The sequence below is a fragment of the Danio rerio genome, chromosome 17, assembly GCF_049306965.1.
Source record: "Danio rerio strain Tuebingen ecotype United States chromosome 17, GRCz12tu, whole genome shotgun sequence".
Taxonomy (NCBI): Eukaryota; Metazoa; Chordata; class Actinopteri; order Cypriniformes; family Danionidae; genus Danio; species Danio rerio.
In genome coordinates, this window is record NC_133192.1 from 50,096 (window position 1) to 62,250 (window position 12,155).

Below are 12,155 nucleotides of genomic sequence, written 5' to 3' on the forward strand. Positions count from 1 at the left end.
TCAGAATTCTATAAAGAGTTTAAAGATTTGCTCGTGCCATATTTAATGGATGTTCTTAGTCAGGCTGAGGTGGAAAAAAGTTTTCCAGACTCCTTTTCAAATGCTATAATTTCAGTAATACTCAAAAAAGGCAAGGATCCAAATAACTGTGCCTCCTACAGGCCAATCTCACTCCTCAATGTAGATTATAAAATAGTCACTAAAATGGTAGCTAAAAGATTAAAAATGCGACTTCCTCAATTGATTAATCCAGATCAAACCGGTTTTGTAGTTGTAGTAGAGATTTTTTAACATTATTCACACTGCTAAAGAAAAACATATGCCAGGAATAGCCGTCTCTCTCGATGCCGAAAAGGCTTTTAAACGAGTTGAGTGGTCATACTTATTTGAAGTACTAAAAAAGTTTGGATTTGGAACTGTATACATAGAGCTAATTCAATCACTTTATAAATCCCCAAAAGCTGAAATTATTACAAATTGTATTATTTCTTCTTCAATACCTTTGTATAGAGGATGTAGACAAGGTTGCCCCATCAGCCCAGCTCTCTTTGCCCTTGCGATTGAACCTCTAGCTGAGGCTATTAGATGTAACCCCAACATAAAAGGCTTTAAAACTGGCCCTGAAATACAAAACATATCTTTGTTCGCCGATGATATTCTTTTGTTTCTTACTGACCCTGTAGACTCCATATCTAATTTACAGAATGTATTACAGTCATATAGTACTTTTTCTGGATATAAAGTTAACATTGATAAAAGTGAAATTTTGCCTTTAGCAGGTTTTGATTATACTTCATTAAACACTTTCTTTTAAATGCTCACCTGCTGGCATTAAGTATTTGGGTATACATGTAGATGGCAACCTAAAAAATCTCTATAAAATAAAATTGGCTAATCTTTTAGAAAAAACTGGCAGAGATTTAACAAACTGGATGGATTTACCACTCACATTATTTGGTAGAATTAATGAAGTTAAAATGAATGTTTTGCCCAGGTTCTTATGTATTTCACTCTCTTTCAATATCAATACCTAAATCCTTTTTCACCTCTCTTAACGCACTAATAAGATCATTTATTTGGCATCGAAAAACCCCAAGGGTTGGTCTTGACAAACTGGCTTTAGACTGCAGCAATGGAGGACTTAGACTCCCCAATTTTAAGATGTATTATTGGGCAGCCTAATCCAGGTATCTAGCACAGATGTTCGCAGAAACCCCCTACCTGTCATGGCTTAATATGGAGACATTTGAGATGAAAGAGGACTGTCCCACTAATATACTATATGCATGGGATGAAAACTAGAACCAATAACCCTATGATTATCCACTCAGTACAAATCTGGAACAAACTTCAGTTGATGTTGGGACAAGAGGCATTTCTCTCTCCCAAAACACCTTTATGGGGGAACAGATTGCTTCCAATGTGCTTTAAAAACAAAAAAAATAAAAAATTTGGGCAGATAAAGGAATTACACATCTAGAGCATTGTTTTGATTATGGTGTTTTAATGTCATTTGAACAATTAAAAAATAAATATAACATGACCAATAAAGATTTCTTTAGTTATTTGCAATTAAGGGATTGCTTAAGGGTCAAATTAAAAAATTATCCCAAGATACCCTATTTAACTGCGATAGAGGAACTTGTTTTCTCTGATAAACCATTACATAAAACTATTTCCAGAATATATGATGCTTTGATGCTTAGACAACATTTGACTGACCCAGATAACTCTAAAACTAGATGGGAACAGGATTTGGGGATAACACTAGAAAATGACCTGTGGGGTCAGCTCTGTAGAGATGGGGTAACCTCGACTTTGAATTCCAGATTTAGACTAATCCAGTTTAATTTCTTACACCAGCTTTATTATACTCCATCCAGATTACACACATTTAAAAACAGTATTTCTCCTCTCCGCTTCAGATGTGGTATAGAAGAAGGTACATTTTTGCATTCTACATGGCTGTGCCCTAAAGTGAAAGTGTTGTGGGTACAAGTATGTAATATTATATCACAGTTTCATGGAATTGATTTTCCATTGGATCCAGAGATATGTTTATTGGGTAATTACACAAATTCTAACCTCTAGCATAATTATGCTATTAAACGTACCGAAATGTTGCTGACAATAGCTAAAAAATGCATTGCTTTAAAATGGAAAACAGACATTGATGTATCAATTGGACTGTGGATCTCAGAAGTTTGTAACTGTATAAAATTGGAGAAGATCACATGTTCTTTGAGAGGAAAGGATGAAGTATTTAAAAAGATTTGGAATCCATTTTTGAACTACATAAAAACAGTACCACTTGATTTGATTTGACAATGTTTTTGTTTCTACTGGCTTATACTGTATCTCCTTCTTTTTTATTTATTTAATTTTACTTGTTTATTTTATATATTTTGTATGTTTTAATTTAGTTTGTTTGCTTTTTGTTTTAATGTTCTGTATTGTTAATTCTTGAAAAAGCGAAATAAAAATATATAAACATGGAATTAAATGAGTAAATGCACAGTAAATGTTAGTGTAATCCATTTCTGCAGTTGTCTAATTTTTCACTGTTATTATACTGTTTGGTGTGAAAGTGCCTTACTAATAAATATTCCTACACTATGCCATTGAGGTGAAGTTAGTTTTATATGTGCACATTCATTTATCCAACTCGTGAAACACTCCAGATGTAGTTTACCATGGTGCTTTGAATATTAGTCTTGAAACTACACGTAAACATGGCCTCAAACCAACATCAGCAGCACTATTTACTTGACTGTGAACACTGCTGTTCTCTGATATTTACTGGCAGCTCATATAATTTCACTATTTAGAATTTGCAAAGAATACTCTTCTGAAACTATATCATTAAGGAGAAAGTCTGAATGTGTGAATGTAAAAGCAGCTTTACCCCAATCGGCATGCGTTTGCTGACGTTCTGCTCAGTGCTGCTGTATTTCCATGTCAATGTTGGTCAGTTTATCCAGAGGAGTTTTAGCCATGATTGTGTTTCTTGAAATAAAATGAACTGAAAATTGCCTTTTGAATATTATACATTGTATTTTTAAAGGGTATTGAATATTTTGTAAGTAAAATCTCGAAATTGAATATGAATTATTGAATTTATAAGTATGAAAACGTGTTTGAAATATTTTTCGTTGAAATATTCACAGCTTAAATAAACAGCTATGTTAAATTTCAGGACCTAAAAATACAAACCCTGGAATTCAAGTCATTAAAATGCAAGAACTTGTTAATTCGATGTATTATTTTTTTTCAGTTTGTTATTCAATAAGCTTTTTAATGCAATAGTTTTGGCATTGATTTTGTTCCATAGATTAGTGAGCGCACGAGCAGTGCTGATAAAGAGTGTGTTTGTGTGCATGGAGATGTATTATCCCCCCTCCCTGTTAAATTTGGTCTAATCCGTGTCCTGAAACACCCCCTTTCCCCTCCCCCCTTTCACTTCTCATTCTAACTGAGGGAGCGATTCGTTTGTGAATGATCCTCCGTTACAAATGACTCGTTCTCTATAGCCGTCAATAACAGCAGTTTCTGGCAGCGCAGCGTCGTGTTGTCATATTTCTTTTACATTGTTTGCTGATTTTATTAAACTAAACTAGTATAAGTCGAGTGTTTAGTGTGAGTTACTGCGTAATGGTCAGTGCAGTAAGAGACTGTATTATCATCAATAACAGAACTTGTGGAGCAATAAACTTTATAACATATGAAAACATAATAAACTGAATCTTCTGAACTCCCTTGATGTATAAACTCTATATATGTATATATGCTCTGTTTTTAATAGTGCTTTTGCCATGTTTTTGTGGTTATAATGTTATGTAGATATTTTAAATATATCTGCCATTTCAACTGTGAAATAAAAGTGTCCCTTAAGCTGCAAATGTTTGTTTTGGAAAATATTGAATTACTATTTAATAAAATAATAAAAATATTTACTTGATTCAATTAATATTAACTAGTATATTCATAATGAATATTACCTAATAATTACACAGAACATAAAGAAAAGATGAGTAAGAAACACAAAGAAATATCAGCAATGTTCTCTTGGGTTTTTAATTGGATGCAATAGTAATCTGAGTAAAAGTTACAGTCTATAGATGAGTACTGTCAATGCAATTTACTTGTTTTTTTTACATCAAAAAATAAGTGGTTATAGTAAGTAAATATCACTTAGAAATAGCCAGAGTAAAGATTACAAGCACTGTCTGTGTGGAAAAAGTTGCCTACCTTTTTTTAAGTAAATGTCACTCCAGTCCAGTGCAACGCGGGTTAAGATACAATAAGTGTTTAGTATACAGTCGTAAAGTAAATTCTTCATAATGTCTATATCAAGCTTTTTTTATGCTACAAAGAGTTTACAGATTAGGAGCTAGAGGAGGAGCTAGAAGTCCCGCTTGAGACTAAACTAGTAATATTAACTAGTAACTACATCTTGTGCAACAGTACTCGCAGCGGTGTTCTAATCACTGTTGCACCACAGTACGTTCACCACAGCATCCACATTCAGCGCTGGTCTGATCCTGCGCGCAGCCGCACAGCTGCTGTTCTCCATATTCCGCTGTCAGCAATGCTCCTCGTCAGCGGAGGACTGCAGCGGCCTGTCTGTCCATCACTGGTCTTGCACCAATAGTAACCATAGCCGTATGTGGCACACGGGTGGTCATGTCTGCAGGGCTGTCCATCAGCTGTGATCAGTGAATACTGCGGTGAACACCTGATCAGCTGCCGGCCAGAGTAACACCTGTAATCCTGCAGTTTGTCCTGGTACAGACAGGCAGAGGAGCAGCAGGGCTTGGGTTCGAGTCCAGTGTGACATGAACAATAGCCTTCAAACTCGTGCCGGCTGATGCAGAGCGAGCCATCGGCTGCAGTGTCCTGCTTCTCTGACACCAGCAGACATTCGACAGCATCTGACGCCACATCTCTCTGTATCAGCCTCCTCATGAAGGGGTTAAGAGGAGACACAACAGCAGTTATAAGACAAGCACTTCCAGAGAAAATCTTCAGGTCTTCTGTCACAGTGAAGTACGAGATCAAACTGTCGAAGGCTAGTGTTATGGTCATCTTCTTCACTTTGACTCCCTTTGAGGATGTGCTGTCGTCGCTGATGGTCCGCTTCAGTGCATTATATGTGTTCTGCAGGCTGGAGCTCATCTCCACTACTTGATTTTCTGCCCGATTGGTTAATTTCTTAAACGCTTCCTTAACCATGTCTAATTTATTACTGTCATCAAAACAATCATTAGCGAAAACTTCGATTGATTGACAAGTGTCTGAGAGTTCACCGTAGAGTTCACTGAGCCGAACTTTCAGGTTCGAGACGCTCATCAGGCTGATGCCTCCTTCTGGACGGTTTTTTCCCAGATAGCTGAAGGAGAAAGACTTTCCGCTGTCTGTCTTGTGTTGGTAGCAGACAGCCGTCCAGATGTGAGAGGGCACCACCACCCTTTCAGGTTCCTGAGACACTTCCTGCGGCGGTATTCGGATGTTTGTACTGGGTACCGTACCTGTGACAATGTAGGCTTTTGCAGAAGAGCCATCACTGATGAGCTTGTCTAATAAAAAGCTTCTCAGCGTGCTCTCCCAACTCTTCCAGTGTATTCTGTTGAAGCAGGCGTCCATCGGCACAGCGTTTGTTAGACTGAACGTCGCCATACGGCCTTCATCACATTGGAAGCTGTTGGGGTTCAGGTGTCCGCGGTCATAGCCGGTATCACTGTAGTCTTTGCTGATGGCCTGTTTCTCTTTATAAGTGTTCATATTAGAAGGACTCTCAGGAACCATGTAATCAGCTCTAGATCGAGGCTGTGAAATCTACAGAAGATACCGAGTGTTAGTTGGTACTGGTACTGCTGTTGCTACTCATGTTTCCTACTTAGTGTTTTTTTGTTTGTTTGTTTTTTACAAGGAAACAAAATCAGTTCTTTCTGACGAATTTTGAGATTTGATAAAGTATCCTCTAATGTATATTTCACACTGTGTGCAATGACAAAAGCTGAAGAACAATAACTTATTTAAGGAGACTGAAGAGCTTCAACAGCTAATGAAAGTTGTGTGTGTGTTTGTGTGTGTGTGTGTGTGTGTGTGTGTGTGTGTGTGTGTGTGTGTGTGTGTGTGTGTGTGTGTGTGTGTGTGTGTGTGTGTCAGTCAGTCAGTCAGTTACCTGAGGCTCAATGTGCCAGACGTCTGTCCTTCCAGCGCTGGTTCTGCAGTTGCGGTTCAGTGTGTATGCGCTGTAGAGAGGGATCCTGTGAGGAACAGAGTACAGTGTAGCATAATAAAAGCCTCCATATTCTACCTTCTGACAGATTTTCTTGGCATTCTGATTCATCCCAGTTGGTTCTTTGTCTTCATAGAAAAACCCTTTACACTCATTAAAGCTCCCGACCACTTTAGCCTGAGCGCTGAACGCTGTCAGCAGAACAGAGAGGAGCAGACCCTGAGCAAACATGCTGTGCAGACGCTCTTCTGTCAGAGAGACACCAGAACAGCTTTAGGAACACACTCAGCGTCTGGGATGATGAAATGGGCAATGTGGTCTTTTCGTAATCGAGGAGCTAATTTGAGAGCTGTAACTTACAGAAAGTTTGAGTCACATATGAGATTTGAGGAACTTTCCATTTCTGCTCAGTACAACAAATGCAGTGCTAGTGATTTTCACTTCTCCTTTATAATGGATGGAGTTTCACTTCTGCCTCTGCACTGAGGGGTTCTTCAATGGGTCTTACCAATCAAAACATTATTCATGTGTATCAGTTAATGAAGAGGCTTCATACCGATCTGAAGTACACTGGAGAACCACCAGGCTCAGTTCTTGATCCTTTTTTGGCATTATATACGCTACCGCTAGGAGATATCATTAAACAAACCTTGAGTTATTTTCCACTGTTATGCTAATGATGCACAACTCTACATCTCCTCTTAACCTGATCACAAATTAACCAAGTAAACAGATTGTATTTTACTGAAAATTTGATTATTGTTCGTGTAACTAAATTCAGATAAAACTGAGGTGTTGCTGATTGGAGCAACAAACTTCTCCTGCAAAAGCCCAGAACTCTGTCTAACTCTTTCAGTTCAGTCCTTATCTTGTTAAAAATGTGTGGGTGACTTTTGACGGGCCAGATTTCAAGCATCTGTTAAACTGCATTTTTTATCTTCAAATAACGTACCATACTCCAGGTGTATTACGGCTCCTCACAGCCACTATACCAGGGGTCTCAAACTCAATTTACCTGGGGGCCGCAGGAGACAAAGTCTGGGTGAGGCTGGGCCGCATAAGGGATTTCACAAAAAAAAAGTCCTCAAATGTCATTATTAACAGTTTTAATTATTTCTTCTGAACATGAAGTGTCCTGAACATTAATAGAACATTGAGTGAAGATTATGAACAGTTCTTCTGAACATGGCATCTTTTGCCTACTCCTTACTGCCAGAGACTTGACAGCGCTTCTTCTCACAAATCTGAACCACATTTGGCTTTAGAGCGGAAGCAGCTGAGACCCTCAGTATGGCTTGAAGATGATCATCATTAAGTCTAGACCTGTACTTTGACTTATTGAAGTTCAAGGTGGAGAATAACTTCTCACACAAATATGTGCTCCCAAAAAGGCCAAGTCCTAGGGAAAAAAAGTGGGGGAACTCACTCAAAACTTCCATTCCCTCACCTAAAAAAAGGCGTATATATGTATAAATAAAACACCCCCACCCCACTCCACTCACATCAGTCTGTACCAGTCTGTATCTACCTATAATATATATAAGACAGGGCTCGAAATTAACTTTTTTACTTGGTAGCACCAAGTCTTCTACCTTGGTCTTGGTAGCTCCCAACTTCAAATATTTAGGAGCCCCAAAATAAATTTAGGAGCACTAGAAAAAATTTAGGAGCACCCACCAAAAATGATTAAGCACCGCTGCAAATTGCTTTTTAAGGGATTTATTGTATTTTAAAACAACATCAATAGGACTGACAAAAACCAAAATTAACTATCTAACTAATGCTGCGAAGACATTGATATATGTGTGCAATAATTCCAAAATGAATGTCTAATAATTATAGAATATTAGTGATGATGAAAATGACAATAATAGTAACAATGAATTACATTTCTCATTATGATACTGCCTTGAATGTGCATGAATGTAGGTTATCTGCTATAAAAAGTCTGTTACTTTATGAAAAATAAATGTATAGTTTGCATCAAACAAAAATGAAGCATTGCAGTAAGAAATATTTATTTTGTACTGCTGTTTTTATATGCATGTCAATTTAATAAATAATATTTCTGCTACAAAACAAACAAAAGATTATAATAAATCATTCAATTCAATGATGAAAGCTGCAAAGCAGTCATCAGTAAATAAATAAAAAAATAAATATACACCTCAAAAAATAATTGACAAAAGAAAGTAAGTAAAGTCTCACTTCTATCACTCTTTAAAAGTTTTGGTTTCACTTTGTGTCAATTTAAAGGTCTGAGATGATCTTCATGTTTCTGTGTTAGTGGAAAAGCAGGCGAGTCAGCCGACCCAATTTATGAGCAGGCAGAGCAGGATTCTTACGATGACCACCGGCGGAATACCGCTGTTTGTTATGAGCCGCAGTTTCAGTGTAAACTTAGTAAAGGCGAGCTTCTTTGGCGATGATATGTACAGTATTAGATTTGACTTTTAGCAGACATTTGCGCTGAACACGCAGTGAATGCAAGGCATGAGATTCGGGCACCTTCTCCATGAAGCGCATACTCGATTGATCTCAGCTGGCAGATCATTATTCACCACGTGACGTGTCATGATCGCTCTCATCTGCACCTCAATTTTAGGTGGGGTTTGCAAACCTGTGTGCTTTAAGTTTTTACTCTTCTGCCGTTTGCATTTCCCGTGGTCATAAAAGCTCCCTGACATCTGACAGCGGAAAGTCTTGAGTGATTGACAGCTAATATGAACCAATATAGCGGCAGGGAAGAGCGATTCAGCACATTTTTACAAAAAATCAAAACAGGTCGCACTACAACCATTATCTGCAGTCGCACTTATGCGCCCAAATATATTATGAGGTCGCATAGATTAATTTTCGGGCGCATATGCGACCAAAACGGTCGCAATTTCGAGCCCTGTAAGATGCAGGCTGTAGCTAAGTGGCAGGCAGGGGCGGGAACAGCTTACCTTGGTTCTTCCCGCCCGTCACAGCGTCTAACAAAGGGGCGGGGTGCATGGTGACGTCACCGGCATCCCCGTTCCTTTGTTTACACGGCGGGCGGGAAATGCCAGTGACTGCTGTGTACTGATAGAATCAGCGGAGCGGGAAGCGCTCTCTCTCCCCTCTCCGCTAATTCTGTCAGTGTACAGCGGTCGGCGCGAGCCACAAAATATTGTACTGAGGGCCGCAAATGGCCCGCGGGCCGCGAGTTTGAGACCCCTGCACTATACGCTCAATTGATTCTGGATCATTGCTCCTTGCTAGAATATTAAAGTCACCTTTAGGTACCTCCGGGAAGTTGGCCCCCCACCCAACACAAACCGTCAGCTAAATAGTCTATTCATTTGTGCTGGAATGTGCTGCACGTTTGAGCTGTTTTGGTTTTAGAGATATTAAAATAATATTTGCAGGTCACTCAGCGATCACGCAGCCCCTTTTACATGCTTCAAACTCGGCCCACATAGTCTCGATGGTTTGTGCTTCATTTGTGCTGTTTGTGTGTGTGTGTGTTCCATTTTTGCCGTTTCTGCTAGCCTATTAAAATATTACACATTTAATTATGGGCAATGACGTCACCAGCTGCTTAAAAACTGCCTTTCTTCTAGCCGCAATGATTCAAGACAAGACTTTCTCCAGAGGAAAGAAAATATAAGAAATACTGTGAAAAAGTGCTTGCTCTGTTAAATTTTTATTCTTGTATGAATAAGAATAAGAATAAGATTTGCCCTAAAGCAGACATTAAAACTTGTATTAAAAACCCCAATAACTGAATAATACATTAAGGATTCACAGAAAAATTCTGTAAAATAATATTTGAGATAAATAAAGTAACATCATGCCAAAATTGTGACACTTATTAGCATCAGCACAATACGTCAGGGAGGGTTTCAACATTATTCTGACAAAAGGAGAAATCTGCATCAAAATCTGATCCATTGGTTTTCTTTAAGAGGATTTTGATAGGTTAAATGTTATGTAGAATTGTTAAATATATTTCCTTTACCTCATTAGTAAAGGTGAATTTGGGTTTTAGACAGAAACAGCACAAACAGATCTTTCACCGGCACAAACAAAGCTCAAAACAAATAAGAGTATTTTGGTCAAATTTGGAGCATGTGGGGCGGCTGCGGGATCGCTGAATGACCTACAAATATTATTTTAATATCTTAAAAACCAAAACAGCTCAAACTAATATTTTCGCAGCACAAACTAATGAGACTATTTAGCCGGCGTTTTGTGTTGGGTGGGGCTCAATTTTACAGAGGTCCTTTACGTGGTAGATCTTTCTCATATCTGCAGATAAACTCTGGAACAGCCGTCCAAGCACAGTTCAGGAAGTAGACACACTCTTTCAGTATAAAACTTATGTTAGTGTGTTTCTCTTCCTCTTTCAGTCTCCATAATCCTGGACCAGGCCATGGCCTGAGCATGCTGTAGTGGTCATGAAGAAGTGGAGAGTGTAAGTCATCCTGAAAGACTACAGATCCACAAACTTGCCTGAAAACCCACTGGTGACATACTCAGACCTGCAGATTCTCCCAGTGGACGTCCAGCGTTCTCCAGCCTCCTCTTGACTGCAGCTCTGCACCAGAAGTTTGGCTAGAGGAGAAATGGAGAACTGAATCAGATCTGAACTGAGTCTGGCATCTCTACAGGTTTTTTCTCCTTCGCTCTCATCAGCTGGTGGAGTATCCTCAGGGCCAGAGCAAGCTGAACTGCCGCTCTAGGCAAAAGACGGTCATGCCGCCCTCAAACCTAAGCGAAAACGGCAGTTGGGGGGGGGGGGTAGTTTAGGGGACGCCGCCCTCTCTATTCTGGCGCCCTAGACGCGGATGAAGGCGCGGGTGACGAGGGTAGTTTCGGGGACGCCACCTTCTCTATTCTGCCACCCTAGACGCAGATATAACTGTGGGCGCGGGTGGCGAGGGTAGTTTTAGGGACGCCTCTCTCTATTCTGCCACCCTAGACACGGATGAGGGCAAGGGTAGTTTCGGGGACGCCTCCCTCTTTATTCTGCCGCCTTAGGTGGCCGCCTAGGTCACCTCTATGGACGCACAGGCCCTGAGTGTCCTCCTCCACTGTCCTACTGGTCTGCTTGGTTTGGGATTGTGTGGATTTGCTCTTCAGTGTTTGGCATTTCAGCAGTCACATTTGCATTAGACTAAACTGAACTTCACTAAAATCTGAAAACTGGACAGAAGCAGTTTCGGTTGACTAAAACTTCATCTGTGTTCAGCTGCTTTTTCAGTGAGTGAGTGAGTGAGTGAGAGAGAGAGAGAGAGACAGAGAACACAGAAAGACAGTGAAGACAGAAAGACAGAGACAAGGTTGTACATAAAGCCAAAGTTTATTATATACTGCATGTGTCCTTCATCATATTTAGGACCAAAAATAACCCAATAAAAACATTGTACACAAAACCAAAAAGTAAACACTGTTAATTGCAAAGGTTTGTAAAATGTGTGCATTTATTACACCAAAGGTGTCATTACTGGTGTCCAGTTGAACACAGCATTGGTGTGAAGGGTTTTATTTACATCGTTTCATAATTCCAGAAATCTGTGACGAGCGTTCAGATACGCGCCTCTTCACTGCTAATGTTGAGTGGACTGTGTTTTTTTAACCTGTAAAAATTAGTTTATAGTATTTATAATATTAATAGTAAACACACCCCTCTATAACATCATATGTCAAACTCTAAAACTGCATTAACTCTCAATTATTGCATTACTTTCAAGTAAAAGCGGAAAGTGCAATCAAATAATAACCATCAGATGTGGGCATTTCTCATAAACAGATCTTGTGTGAAGGATCATAATCATGTTCATACACTGCAGGAACTGCTGATTCTAACTTCGAGTTTTTGTGTTGTTTCTAGTGCAAACATCTCAAAACTCTTTAAATAAGATGTTGTCTTGTTTTCAGAAAATCA

The 12,155-nt window shown here is 39.1% G+C and overlaps 1 protein-coding gene across 1 annotated transcript; it reads right to left on the minus strand.

Moving 5' to 3' along the window:
• Nucleotides 1–4,056: 4,056 nt before the first annotated feature.
• On the minus strand, nt 4,057–6,505 carry LOC108180725 (uncharacterized). Its single transcript, XM_073927905.1, has 2 exons — nt 6,185–6,505; nt 4,057–5,835 (listed from the first exon to the last, which is right to left on the minus strand). Exons 1-2 carry the CDS (start codon nt 6,470–6,472, stop codon nt 4,525–4,527), a joined length of 1,599 nt encoding a protein of 532 aa, XP_073784006.1. The 5' UTR covers nt 6,473–6,505; the 3' UTR covers nt 4,057–4,524.
• Nucleotides 6,506–12,155: the final 5,650 nt, after the last annotated feature.

Excerpts from the sequence above, each read along its gene's own strand:
- LOC108180725 (XM_073927905.1), bottom strand. The coding sequence starts at position 6,472 with ATGTTTGCTCAGGGTCTGCTCCTCTCTGTTCTGCTGACAGCGTTCAGC. Across the intron at positions 5,836-6,184 it reads TCTGGCACATTGAGCCTCAG|ATTTCACAGCCTCGATCTAG; the intron begins GTAACTGACTGA and ends TATCTTCTGTAG.